Raw genomic sequence first — 15,389 nt, 5'->3', positions numbered from 1 at the left:
AGGAGGTCAGATGAACATCTTCCTCTGCACCTACCTGTTCATTGTTCAACTATTTCTTCAACAACCTTTTACTCAAAACCATCACAGATAAAAATATACCATAAAAGTAATAAATTCTTACCTCAATAACTGGCCTTCCGCCTCATCACAATTTTATGAAGTATTGATAACTATGAGGCACTCAGAGACAACCCCATATCAATGTCGTTGACATCGTCGTCAGCCATTGTTGACTGGAGAGGAGAACGGGAAGACGACAATGATGGTCACAGGGGAAAAGAGTTTGGAGGAGTGTTAGGATCATCTCTGCACATATATTCGGTCACGTCTTATTAATTGGTGATAAAGCAATGGAGATATGTATATAACAATCAATTGAGCTCCTTATTCATCACTGAATCTGCCCCCCAAAGCTTAAACTATGACAATTACATTCGAGTGTGTAAATATACAATCAAGACCTATTATACAGCTCCACCCACAATGACAATTGAGGAAAATACTTAATCGAATTAAGTCACAATAGTCACTCTAACAATTGTGTCTCCAGCAAGTCCAGAAAAGCTTTGCAAGACCTATTGGGAATAACAAAATCCATCACCTGCAAGCAAATAAAGATGATTGAAGATCGAACCTACAAGAATACTTCTCTAATAAACATTGAATAATAGCTAAATTAATAACATGTGCTCCAATCAAAAACACTAACAGTTCAAAGTTTATCTCAACTCTAGCTGAACTTATGATGATTCCACAAGTTTGAGTAATACGTCAAGCACAGCAAAAGCAAGGTTAAAGACTGCACAGTAAACCTGTGTGAGACTGGGATTCAAGAAACAACAGTAGAATGGCATATTACCTAACTGTAAAAAGAGATACTAACTAAATCACAAATTAACATGATAAAGAAAAAGATTACAGAAGAAAACCCAAAAATGCTGAGAGAGAGACGTCGTACCAAGAGTGAGTAGAGGACAGTAAAGACCCAGATTAGGAAGCAAGGCCTGCTATTACAGGAAAAATTGAACAAATTAACAATACCCACATCAAAACAGAAACCCGGAGAGAGAAAGGAGGTGGGTGTTATCATAGACCGAAATCAAAGAACCCAACAAAACCCAAATCCAAATCGAAGAAAAGAAACCGATTCAAGATATAGGAGAGAAGCATCTGTTCTGGGCTTGAGATTAAGAGGCAATGGAGCGGGATTGAGCTTGTAAAGGTGAAGGAGATGACGAAAACGGATGGAAGAGGCGAGATTCAGATTTGGGTGTGTGGTGTGTTCTTGGATCTGCGCTTGAGAGAGAGAGAGAGAGAGAGAGAGAGAGAGAGATTAAGTGAATAAAAGATGGAGAGAGAAATAGATTAAATGAATGGAGCGGCAAAAACCCCGCTCAATCGTATGCAAGGAAATGAAAAGTATATACAAGGAGTTTTACACGTTTTTCAATTTGGTAGACCAAGTGCAAGGAATTTATGTTTTCCTTACATGTTATGCAATCTAAATGCAAGGAACTATGGTATTCTTTGTATAATACAACCTATTGCAAAGAATTTATCAATCCTTGCATATCATTTCGTTGTATAAACCTAAATTTGTTGTAGTGCTTAATCCGGAAGATTCTCATGAGACCGATTTTGAGTGTCGATGATCAAAGAATTGAAATGTGCCAAAGTATCATTCGAACCCACAGGCCTCCCACGCATCCTAGCTGGGGCCATGGCCTATAACGCCAGAGTGCCTCTCTCTTTGGCTTTGACGCCATGCCTATCTCCTTGTAGGGTAGCGCTACGTCCTTCCTTGCAGGCTTGTTTGCAGCATATTTGTGTGATCTCATCACTTTAACGGGGATCGAGATGAGACATAGCGGGGACAGACTACGACAATTCCTGTCGTTCCTGCTGAACATTCGTGTTCTTATCTCCCCCTAACGACGGGAAGACTGTCTCATCAAAGTGACATCCGCAAACAGCAAGGGCATTATGTGGCGGACGATTGTTGGAATCTTAAATCCAACGTAGTTGCTCATTCGTCTGTAAGGACCTATCATAGAGTGCTGTGGCGATGCAATTGGCACATAAATGACACACTCAAATATGCATAAGTACGATACTTGTACCCAAACTAGCTGTAACACAGAGGTAGATTGAGTGGCGGTTAGTCGTAGATGAATTAGCATACCTGCATGCGATATTGCATCACTCCAAGTGGATGTAAAGAGATTGGTGCGCATTACCAATGTCCGGACTACCATCGTAGTTGTTTCCAAGAGACCATTTGGGTGTGTTCATGGGAATATGATGTCCAACATCAGTCCAAATGTAATAACCATCGAAAGTCTTCGATGTAAACTCTCTAGCAATGTCAAATCCAATTGACTGAATAGGATGATCCGGAGAGTGAGCCCGTTGTCATATAATATGTGCTATGAGTGTAGCATAAGCAGCATTACAAGTCGACAATGGCACAACACGTGACCAGCGTGTTTGCGTGTCAACCAACATCATGAGATATTTAAACTCCGCAAGTTCGTTGAATCAGTTCACAGAATCCCCACAAATTTATGTAAGAACAAAATGAGTATTTTCATATCCTTTGCATAGGACGGTCTCAATCCTAATTTCCCTAAGGAACGACTTTGTAAAAAGAGCGAGAGGCTTTAGAAGCAACCAATGAGAATTTTGGTTAGGCCTGAGCGTCTGAAACGCTATTTGAAGCAAGTTGGTGATTGCAGCATCACCTGGGGCGCCATCACCATGATGGACGCCATCCATGGCATCATGGATAGGGACTACACCAGCCCTAGGTTGGTGGTGGACTGAGGCGGTGCCTTAGGCATCAGCGTCGGTCACACTTAGTTCACGAATCAACTTTTGATTCATGCTTCATTTCGCTCAAGGGAAAGGATGTCCATATGAAGTCTTTAGTGGATGGATCATCGTATCATGACCAGGATGACCTATCCTATCATGAAAAAGCTAATATGTGTCTAAATCCAAGAGATCTTCTCTCATAACTTCATTGGATTTAATAGCTCGAATAGTGACATAGAGTCTACTAGAGAGATACATAAACTTCTCTAAGATGCGCCTTTGTTCGCAATCGTTAGAGGCATTGCAAAGGAACTCATTTCAGTTCTCTACATGCGTTTTCGCATCGAATTCATTGGCTATTCATAGGTGCGATTTGCCCTAAGAGTGTAGAAAGATTTTGTGATAGTAATCAAGATGCCATTTGGCAAAAGGAACTTGGGCTATTCCATGTCCTTGAATAATATTGATGGCCCAGCCATCGTAGTCACAAAGTCATATGCTCAGAATCAAAATGGATTCATGAAAAGAACTCAAAATTTTATTCATAAGCCAACGGAGTTACATCATTGTCTCTTTTACCCAAGAAAATATAATCCAAAATGCTAGCTAATGCAAAACAATGGTAGTCATCTAACTTCTTTTGGTAATTCCAAAATAAATGTGACCAGGTGAGTAGAGAGATGTTGGTGGAGCAAGGCTCGCTTAAGTACCACTAATCTCAGAACCTTCCTAGACATCACACTTACTTTGGGTGAGCCTACTTTGAAGAAAGACTAAACCATTGACATCTACTACAAAATATATGGCAATTGCCTATTACATCTCTTGGAAAAATAAAGACTTAGACAGAAGTGGCGATCTATTGATCCCAGCCAGATTTTTAGTCTTCAACCCTTTACTCTAGATCATCTTGTTGATCTTCTTGTTCCACATAGTGAGCTTTTCTTGCTTCACAATATGCTTAGTAGGATGTGACAATTTCTTCACGAGCTCTACAAATGTATGCCCAATGACCGGATACTCCACATTGAGAACATACATTTATTCGCTCAGACTCCATTGATTGAGGCTCTTTGAAAGCGTCATTTAGATGACTCTTAGTGTTGGTGGCGCCACCAATATGGCCAGAGGTGTTGCCTCCCTCTCTCTTTCCATGTTGACCTCTTCAGTTCCGTGTTCGCCTATTTTGACGGTTACCTTCCCAAGTAGAGCGATTATATGGACCAGAACGTCCAAAAGTATCCCTAAGATTAGGGTTTCGCTCTTGGCGCCCTCTCTTAGGGGAGCAGCTATAATTGGATTTCGAAATATACCCTGTTTCCACGGATATCGAATTATAGTTCTTCACAAGGATATTGTCATGCTTTTCAGCGACATTCATAGCTCCAATGAGCTCATGAAACCTTGTGATCCGTCTTGCATTAACATCGATTCGATAGTTCTTAGCAACCATCAATGCAGAGACGGGGAAGGTAGAGAGAGTCTTCTCAATCAACATCGCATTTGTAATCTCTTTACCACAGAATTCCATTAAAGATTTAATGCGAAGTGCTTCCGAGTTGTAGTCAAGAACTAACTTGAAAGCACAGAAGCGTAGGCTATGCCATCTCACTTCTAGGTCAGGAAGCAGGGAAGCACGGACGTTGCCAAATCTTTCTTCGAGTGAGACCCACAGCCATCTGGGGTCTTCTTCATTCATACACTCGTACTGGAGCAAATCATCCATATGATGAGTCATTAGGATGATGACTTTCGCCTTATTTGCCTCTAAGGCTGCTCTATTTGCTTCCAAAGTTTGAGTTTGCTCAATAGTTAGCACGTCCTGGCTAGGCTCGAGAATCGTATTCAGGATTCCATGGACCTTGAGATGCTGGCGGACATCACGAACCCACCTGTGATATCCAGAGCCAGTTGTTCCCAATGGAGCAAAGTCCAATTTGTTAAGTTTATGTATCCTGAAAGAGAACAAGAAAAAAGGTTAGTTTTGGAGCGGAAAAACCACGAAAACATGTAAAATTTCTAAGCGTAGTCGCTTCCAAGAAATTAGGAATTTCCGAGTGTAGTCACTTCCAAGAAATTCAATTCCAAGAGGGATTGGATTAGATCAAAGCAATGATGTAAGTGGTCGATCATAAATTATCTACAAACTCTGAGTTTGGAGATCTCAATAAGCTTGAAGCTTGGAGTAAGCACGAATCCCTACAGTTCGGCTTTTGGTCTCCCCTATGAACAAGAAAGGGGGATAGAAGAAGAGATGTTGCCAGTCCTCGAGAAAAAGAAGAGAAATTGAATAAAAACTAAAAAAACAGAAACTTTTAGTAAAAAAAATACCTTGAAATAGGTCGCGGGAAAATTTAGTGGCCGGAGGTGGCTGGAAATTGTTGCCTGAAGTGGTTAACCGGAAATCATTGCTGAAGGTGGTCACCGGAAAAGCTTGGCTTGGTGGGCTGCCTTTTCCTCTTTTTCTTCTTCCCCCTTTTTTTTTTCTTTCTTTCTTTTGGTTTGGCCCAGGCCTGCCTTTCCTTTTTTTTCCTTTTCTTTTCTGACTCAGCCCAAGCCCGCATCTCCTTTTTTTTTTTTTTTCTTTTCTCTGGCACTTGGGCTGCAGGCCCTGGGCTGCCCTTTTTTTTTTTTTCCTTCTTTTCCTTCTTTCTTTCTTTTCTTCTCAACCTTCTGGGCTCGCCTCCTATCTTCTTCTTCTTCTTTTTTTTTTTTTTTTTTTTTTTTTTTTTTTTTTCTGGGCTGCGTCGTTTCTGGCACTAGACTCGTCTGGACGAGGTTTGGGTCGGACTGATGCTGCGCAGGCTGGAACAGAGGACAACAGCTTTTGGCGGTTCAAGGAGGTCCGGCAATTCTGCAAGCCTGTCCGGCCACTTTGTGGCCGGTTCTGGAAGTGTCCTTTCCGGTGGAGGATTATGAAGTCAGGGAGCCGGTGCTGGCAAAATATGAAGGTCGAAGGTGGTCTGGAAGAATACGAACCTGGTAGAGGTTGTTGTTATCTTTTGGAGGCCGGTTCAACACTTTTTTGGCCGGTTCCGATGACGCCGCCGGCGGTTCTGAGCTCCTGGGATCGAGAACTTCAAGGTGTGCTGCGGGGACCAAAAGGGTTTCAAGGTTTTGTATTCGGATTTAGAGTTTTGGTTATTTGTTTCAAGGTTAGGGCTTCGTGCTGATAATGTGTTTTAGAGAAACGGGAATTGAGAGAAAATTACTGTGTATTCTCATTGATAATAGATGCCTCTTTATATAGAGGATTACAATGCATAGTATCCGAATCATACAAGGAAATGTAATCATACATTGAATAGAAATATCTAGATCATTCTAATTAAACCTTATTACTACTAGGTCAAGTAACCTAGGGTTTGGGTCAGATACACAAATAAGGATTTACTTGAATAGAAAATATGTTGATGGTTCTGCTTTTCCTCCAACGACATCAAGTTTATCACCCTCCCTAAGAAGCCCAAGTCTGCAATAGGCCCAATTGAGAGTATGAAGGAAGCGAATTGAAGGGTTATCCTAATTGTTCGGTGGGCCACCGGGGACAAGAATCAAGATATAGCAGGATTTAATTCATCCAATGACGAACCTAAATAGAAAGAAAATCCTGCAAATCTTATTCTCAAAATGGGCTGTGTTTTCTATAGGCACAATCAGTATGTTAAGTTCCTAAAACCAATTAAACGATATCAATCAGTATCTAATCCCATTATTATAATGCATCTTCACTATATCATACCATGCATTTATATAATGCATCTTCACTATATCATACCATGCATTAGGGTTTTAAGACTTGTGAATCGTATCAAAAAACCAAAACACCTCTTTCTCTTTCTCTTTTGTTGTTGTTTCACTATGGATTTGGAGCATGAATGCAGCGACAAGTCTCATTTTGGTACACATATGATTATTTATATAATGCGTCTTCACTATATGATACCATGCATTAGGGCTTTTATTTTTATGAAACGTATCCAAAAACCACAATTCCTCATTCTCTTTCTCTGTTTATTGCTTCACCATGGACCTGGAGCATGAATACAGTGATAAGTCTCATTTTAGTCCACATGTGATTACAATTTTACATTTGAATCAATTTTATTCTTAGCTAAGTTGTGGCTGACTGTATGACGATGACTTGACCTAGAAGTTACATAGAATCATTCTATGACTTGTTTTGGAGTGCCATGGAAAGCATAGTATACTTACAACTAGAGTACTAGCGAGAGGTTTCTACATATTTTAGAAAGCTAGATGCATTAATTTCTCAACCACCGCATCCCAATATGCTAGCACCCAAATCAAACCTGTACATGCCTATATATCGTATGAACTTCAATAGGTTTTTCTTGATGTTTTTTACTAGTAGCCTTTGCTGCCTTAGGAATGATCCCCCAAGAACTTTGGCTCTCTATTTTTTAGTTTCTTAAAAGTAGTATATCATCTTATAGTTTCTTAAAGATGAGATATCTTCATATGATCATATGTCAGAAAAATCAAGCTGTGATAGTTCTGCACAAAAGGGTACTCGAAGGACAACATTGAAAGAACTAATGCAACTGCCTGCGGATTGTTCTCCTCGAAGTTTTTCGGTGCCTCAGATTAAAACATCTGAGCATTTGGAGTGCCAAGGTAAATTTAAGATGTCTAAATGACAATTTAAACTCAAATAGCAGCCCTCACTCACTTGCCAAAGGTGATTTTAGAATGAGTGATATTAACTATATGTGTACAACCCTCACATCATTTAATCTGTATCTTGTTTCAGTATTATATATATTGCATCATTCGAACTTATTGGTAGATAGCTTTGGGTCTCACTAGCTAGATGAATTTCTTGCATTTGTACAATAGGGTTTTTCACTTTTTCTCATGTACCAACACCTATGCATTGCGAAGTGCAGAACATGACAATTTGGAGCAGCTAGAAGCTGTGCCTGAGCAATATAAAAGGTGGGGAATTTGGAAATGCGTTAAGGGGCTTTCTTGGAGTTTAGGGTTTAAACCAAGAGATAGAGAAAACAACAAGCCTCAAAGGAACAATAACGGAGGTGCTCCTGCCAAGTTAACAAAGCCGTGGAAAAAGAACCAAACTCCTCAAAGTCAGAGAAAGATCAAGCGGTCACCTGGGACCAAATCCTCATGCTGCTCGGAAACGCCAGGGTAAGTGACCAATAGATAAGTTTTAGTGTTTCAAATGAGGGCGAACATCAAATTAGGCTTCTTCATGAAATAACATGTTTATATATTTTTTGACTAACCGAAATAACATGTTTATGCCTATTGGAAAACTGCCTTTTTTAGTTCTTTTTTTCTATTGAATTAACTCAGAAAACTAGCATGTTTTAAAATTGAATGGAGTGAAAGAACAAATATGTGTCAAGATCTAATCACTCCACCTCAAATCTAATTTTCAGAACTGAGGATGGATGACCTTGAATCAATTAATTTAGGGATAGATGATATCTGACCGTGTTCATGTCTTGAGCAGAAACTTGAGAGGGAATGGAGACTTGCAGCTACACTGTGCTTCTTCACCATGTGGATTTTGTGATGGGATATGTTCACCATGTCGATGTGGTTATGGAGCTGGTTTAGTGTCTGGATGTGGTAATCTTAAAGTGGATCTTAAAACTTTCTCTGGTATTATTCGACATCACATCCAATGGATGTATATCACAAATTTAATTTAAAGTTGTTTTCATTTTAATGTTATTCCTATATGATTAAGGCTCAGTTGTCACTTGTCAGGGAAAGAGTTAGTCACCATGTGACTAGGTGAACACTTGATTAGTCTATTGACCTTTAACTATTAATTTTTGTAGGAGTTGAGCATGATGACAAACATAGCTGTCAAAATTTGGTTGATTACTATGAAAAGCACAACAATGAAGCAAGTGAAGTAGTTGAAGGAGACAAATGGAAAACTTCATCCTTTGATACTCATGACGTTGAAATAGATGTAAATGAAGAGTCCTTGATGAGGAATTTGCAACAAAAAGACTCGACACATCTGGAGGACGTTGGAGTCAATGAAATGTGTGAGTTCAATGACCATATGTTAGCTAAATCAAGTTATGGTGGTTCTGCAGAAAAGAGTACTTATTCCCGAAATGCTTCAGCATTAATATCTGCAGATTATGGATCTCCTGATCAAAATGCTGCTGCAGCCTTAATGTCTCAGAGTAAAATATGGGAGTATTTCGAGCTAATTGAAGGTAATTACTAAAAGTTATGTGATTGTCTTTTATTTATTGGTGCTAATTTCGATATTAAAAAAAAAATCCATAAAGATGTTGAGGAACTACCACATAATAAGCAATTAAAGTAGTCATTAATTTTTCTACTGACACTGCTTTGAACTCAAATAGCTTATTTAACGAAGGTACGTTGTTTTAGATCAAGTACCACATTAGTGACACTATCTTAGTCCTTTTTCTCTGTATCCATTTAATTTTTAACAAAGAATTTACCGCTCACATATTGACCTTTTACATCCTCTGATTTTTATATCTCTTTAGCACCATTGCATGCTTTACTTATGTACCGACTCCTATGCAGTGTGGACTGCAGAAGAAGAAAGGTTGAGGGAGCAAGAAGCTGTGCCTGTCCCTAAAGAATATAAATGGTGGGGAATATTAAATGGTGAGAAGCGGCGTTCTGCTTGGAGTTCATTATGTTTACCAAGAGATAGAGAATACTAGGCGGAATTTCAACCTTAGAGACCGAGGGACCGGCCCGATCCATATGAAGCTTATCCCATGTTCTTCCATATATATGCTTATTCTTCCTTTCAGGCTGCTTCTTGTTTTCCTTATCTCTTGGTAAAACACCTATTTATTATTCCTTTGAGGCTTCTTGTTTTCTCTATCTCTTGGTAAAACACCTTTCTTATTATTCCTTCGACGCTGCTTCAGAATACAAGCAGCGTCAAAGGAAGAATAAAAAAGGTGTTTTACCAGGAGTTAAAGAAAACAAGAAGCCTAAAAGGAATAATAAGATAGGTGATTTACCACGAGATAAGGAAAACAAGAAGCAGCCTGAAAGGAAGAATAAGCATATATATGGAAGAATCAGAGATAAGCTTCATATGGTTGTACTCACTTGTCATTGATTCATGAACAACCCTCTTAGATTTGCTTTAAAATAAAAATTACATGAAATAGATCGTTTTCCTTTCAAAAAAGTGTATTTATGATTCTGATAGAATTATTTATCTTCAGTGTAATCAATAGTGAGTTGTTTTTGATAGAATTAATTTGACAAAGACAAATTGGATTTAATTGAAGAAATATAAGACTATAGCTACGATTAAGCTGTCACTTGGCAACAACGTCATCAATCAAATTACCACTAGTAATCCCCAAACACCCTAATTAAGAACAAATTGAAGATCACTTCCAGAAAGTTTACCGTCCGCCCTCTTTTTGATTTCCAACAATTTCCTTTTCACAATCTCTGCTTCTTCCAGAGTGGTACAAGCTTCAATCTGAGAGTTCACCCCGGCCTTAAATCTTTCTAAAGATCCTGTAGTGGCGGTGGTGGTGGAAGAGCCAGCGTCAGCTGTAGTGGTAGAAGCTGAGGAAGAGGCTTTGGAGGCAAGAACTCGTTCAAGCAAGGAAGGAGAGCCATGGAGGTAAGGTTGACCGGTCTCGGAGATCACAGCAATGGCGATGGATGAACCAGACATTTCTTCGAGCTTCTGAGCTTTTTTGAAGAGACCTGTTCGTCTCCTGGTGAAGGCCACCATGCGAGACTGATAGTCGGTGATCGGCTCTATGTCAATTTTCTTCTTTCCGGTACCCATCTCAAAACCAAAAGAAGATCAGACGGGATTAGAACACAACAACGAATAGGTTGAGAAGACTTGAGAGTAGTCAGCACAACGTTACATGCTAAAACATTAAGGTCCCTGGGGTACTTATTCTGTCCGAGTGTTGTTTCCCCATTCTGGATAGGAATCTCGCTGTTTCCTAATCTTATCTGGAGTTTTGTTTTCTAATCTCATCTGAAATTATCCTTTAGACTTTTTGAGGCCCATTAAAGGCCCAATTGTGTAGTCATCGTTTTCTTTTTTTTTGGGTGGCTTCAAACTTCACTCTCTTCAAAGATATATAACAGATTCAAAGACGATCAAGAGCACAAAAAATCCTGCATATCTCATCATTCTTTCTCAGTCGATTTTGGCTTCCTTGTTATGTTTTGTTCCAAAGACTTTTCTTCCTTCCTAAAACCAATTAAAACGTATCACATCGCTTTGTAAACCCATCTGTATATCAATGCAGCTTCACTATAAGACGTTTTAGGGTTTCTTGGTTTGTCAAATAATCGAAACCGCAGCTTCTGTTTCTGTTTACTTTTCTTTCACTATGGATTTGGATCGTCAATGCACCAGTGACAAGTCTCTTTCAGGTATGTATATGCACGAACTTTTCTAAATTAAATCAATATATATCTAGCTAGTTGTGGCCTGTCTGTTAATATTTTTAGGAAATTTGAGATGGGGATCGTAGTGGACAGGAAATTGATCAAGTGTACTATATGGCAGATGACTAACTGTAGTTCAATCACTTTGCTTCAAAGTGTGAGATTTTTCTATGATCTGTTTTCCTTGTGACATAGAAAGCATAGTGAGCCAACCCTAAAGCTAAAGTACGTACGTCATGGACAATGATTAATTCTATATATTTTAGAAGTTTGATGCATTGCTCAACCATATCTCATCTAGTATCCAAACTAAATCGAGGTGCATATATACAGTTTTTATTATTCTTATATAGTAGAAGTGTTGGCATTGAAAATGCTGCAGTGGGTATTAAAATACCTAATGATTTCCAAGCCTGATATTGTAAATTGTAATATATAGTTGCAAAAAGGTATCAAATGGTACTAAGCAATGTTCTTATGTCGTTGTTATTATATAGTACTAGTATTATTTGACAAGTTTCCATCCTATTGATGTATAACACAAATCTAATAGCTGTTTTTCATCACTATTTTTTTCCTATGCGGTTGCGGATTTAGTTGCGAGGAAATTAAGATTTCTCTCCTCTTAGATTTAGCTGCTGGATGTGGTTCAACAGTTCTTTTCCTGCTTTCCACTTGGAGCCTTAATTTGCTGTTTTATTAATGGACTCCGTGCCTCTCATTTGTCTTTTGTTTTTTTTTATTTCGGTGAAAATGGTATATGCTATATCAGTCTATTTACCCTTACTATTAGTTTCTGTAGGAGTTGAGTATGATGAAGAACATAGGTGTCAGAATGCTTCCAATTACCATGAAAAGCATAAAACCAAGAAAAATGAATTAGATGAAGATGGAGACAAGGTGATATGTATCATGAGTTCTTTCTCTGATAGTCATGAAATTGAAAAAGATGGAGGTAAAGAATCCTCAACGAGGAATTTACGACAAGAAGACTCGACATATTTGGACGTCAGAGCTGGTAACAGTGAGATATGTGAAGAGGACATTGATCGATTTTTAGCCAAATCAGGTTGTGGTGGTTCTGCACAGAAGACTACTCAAAGACAAACAACGTTGAGAGAACTGCTGCAACTGCCTGCAGATTGTGGATCCCCTTCAGGAGTAATGTCTCAGAGTAAAATATTTAAGCATTTGGAGCACCAAGGTAGTTGCTAAATCTCTTGGTACAAGAGCTAGAATGCTAGATGTGTTGATGTTTTTTGATTCATGATCGATTAGTTAACTCAACCTCTATATAATGTAGAACTATGACATAAACAAGCAACACGATGAAATTCGTTGTTTATCTTGTTTTAGTTCTATTGCATGCTTTGAAGTTAATGATATATAGCTTTGGGCCTATCATCCTATGGTGTAGTTTATGCATACTGAGACCCATGCATTGTATGCAGAACAAAAACAGTTGGAGAAGCAAAAAGCTGTGTCTAAACAATATAAATGGTGGGGAATTTTGAAAACTAAGGGGCTTTGTTGGAGTTCCTTATTTAAACCAGAAGATAGAGAAAACAAGAAGCCTCAAAAGAAGAATAAGAATTGTGTTTTTGGCAAGGTAACAAACTCTGCAGAAAGAACGAAACTTCTAAAAGCAAGTGGTCACATAGGATGAAATCTTCATGCTGCTCAATCTGGTGTAGTAATCCAAGGATCTATGAGGAAATACTATAGTATGTGACTAGTTCTACACTTCAGTATTTCTCTTTTACTCTTTAACATATCAAATGACAGGGGAAACAAAATTAGGGCTTCTGTTTATGCCTATTCAAATATGACTGAAGTAAAGCTAATTACAATGGTTAGTGTTTGGCTCCAAAACCAGCTGGTGTGCAAACAGTCTCTTTTGGGCGAGTGGTTGCGCAGGCGTGCCAGCACCGCGGGGTGCAGTCGGTGGGGTAGTCCCGTGACCTGACTTCTTCTTCAAGCGCTGTGGACGAGGAGAGCACCAACCTCGTCACAGGGTTCTTTTCTTGCCTTTAGGAAAAGGACTTCTTGCCTTACGCGGGTAAGGGCTTTGGTTGTGGTCTCTTTGCGTTCACCGAATCGATACTCAACGTTGAGAGGCTGAGCAGAGCAATCACTGGGAAGTTTGAGAGAAGCACGGGTTTGCTAAAGCGTGACTTTAGCTTCGCTGGGTGCGAGGGCGTTACCCTTGCTTCGCTGGAAGTAACAGTGGCGGTTGTGCTCGCAGTCGGCTCCTGGGGAGACTGGGACTGGAAGTACGGTTGCCGGGTTGAACTGGTGAGGCTGACAGTCGGCTCGCGAGGAGACTAGGACTGGCGGGCGGTCACCGGGTTTCAACGAGGTTGAGGGTTTGCTCCGGGGAGGCTTTGTAATCGCTGGGATTGATTGATTTGAGAGAGGTCCTTTCTGTATTGTCCTTAGCCTCTATATATAGGCTATTGCAGATTCATTGTCCAAATAGGAATGAAATACTATATTTTAGGCCACAGTTATTGGCCTTGAATCAAATCAAAACTCTTAATAGTTTTGATATCTATCGTAAGCGATAATTAATGTTATCCGCCTCTATCGTCGCTAGAATGTAGGCAAGGGTTACTTGCCTCTTAGAGTCTCAGACGTAATCTTCTTCTTGGATGCAGTGGTAGGATATGTATTAATTATATGTATATATTCTCGCGAGGACTCTTCGCGAGCACTCATATTTCCATGCAATAGACTTTAATTGCACACACACATATATATGTCACACACGTCAGCCACGTATTGGCTTTTTCCATGCATGTAACAATTATATATATATATATATATATATATATATATATATATATATATATTCCTTGAAGCATGATTGCATGCAATTATCTCTCCCACGTCCAAACATCCTCAATTCAAGCTTAGCTGGTGGCCCACCTTGACTTCTTCCTTAATTGATCAACCAAAGACCATAATTGCATGGGAAATATATATATATCTTCAGCTGCACACCATTGATTCCTTAATCAATAAGAGCCTCTGCTTTTACGTTTACAACCTCCCCCCTTGCTCAATTTTGGTAAGCAAACCAACTATCCTTAATTATCAAATATATGATAATTAATAGTATATCAAGGAATATTCAGATTTGCTTCAAAATCGCTTGGCCTCCAAGTAGGCTTTACTTGACCTCTAAATAATATATTCCGAGCTTATCGAAAATATATAGCTTGGGCCACGGATATTGGCCCGGATTTCATCGAGTCCCCCTTGTCGGGAAAAAATGTTATTTTGGGCTCAAACATTGCCCCCCAGACCTCGAAGTCAAAGTTCCCCGTCTTGACTGAAGAGGTCTTGAGTCAACACCAGTCTTGCAATAACGTCGCTTTAAAGCCACTCGCATTGGCTTCATAATAAGTACAAACTTGAAATCACTTGACTGATTAAGTATATAGGCCGCTGAATAGGCCATGGAGCATGAATGTTGTAAAATCATCTTGACGAACAGTGAGGTAGCTGATAATCGTAGTGGCACATTGATTAACTGATAATCATATAATATGACCTGGGCCTTGAATCACCTATGCCTTGCATTAAAGAATTATCCCCGGCCTCTCTTCTTTTGCACACTAGGATGTAGGCCAGACTTCAATGCAATTCCATCTTCCGCTTGTTAATGAGGAACTGCTAGCGCGCAGTCGGCAATCCATGACTAACCACCAAACGTTGCTCCCCATCCATGTCCAACCACTACACCACAAACAATCATCTATAGCGGCCAAAAAACGCTATCGTATCATGTCATAGCGTTATAGAAAACGCTATGACAGCCCCCGCTATGGTAGGTCGGTAGCTTTAGATAGCGTTTCCCAGAAACGCTATCTATAAGTCTGTAAGCATAGCGTTTAAAAAATGCTATTGATTAGTTTTTCATAGCATTTCCGAATTGCTATAAAGTATTTTCCATAGCGTTTTTAAAATGATTTAGTTTATTATTCATAGCATTTCCAAATTGCTATAAAAGTATTTTCCATAGCGTTTTTAAAATGCTATTAGTTTTCCATAACGTTTATAGCGTTTTGTCAATTGTCTCTGTACACTTATTATAGCATTTCAATGATATCATCTAATCGTTTGTGTTCAACTGAAAA

At 39.2% G+C, this 15,389-nt stretch overlaps 1 protein-coding gene across 1 annotated transcript; it reads right to left on the bottom strand.

Moving 5' to 3' along the window:
- Nucleotides 1-10,192: 10,192 nt before the first annotated feature.
- Nucleotides 10,193-10,627, bottom strand: LOC112202021 (agamous-like MADS-box protein AGL61). Its single transcript, XM_024342927.1, has one exon. The coding sequence runs from the start codon at nucleotides 10,625-10,627 to the stop codon at nucleotides 10,193-10,195; it is 435 nt and encodes a 144-aa protein (XP_024198695.1).
- Between the last annotated feature and the right edge of the window lie 4,762 nt (nucleotides 10,628-15,389).

Source organism: Rosa chinensis, chromosome 5 (genome assembly GCF_002994745.2).
Source record: "Rosa chinensis cultivar Old Blush chromosome 5, RchiOBHm-V2, whole genome shotgun sequence".
Lineage (NCBI taxonomy): Eukaryota > Viridiplantae > Streptophyta > Magnoliopsida > Rosales > Rosaceae > Rosa > Rosa chinensis.
The sequence above is the reverse complement of the archived record's forward strand: the minus strand, read 5'-3'. Positions and strand labels throughout refer to the sequence as shown.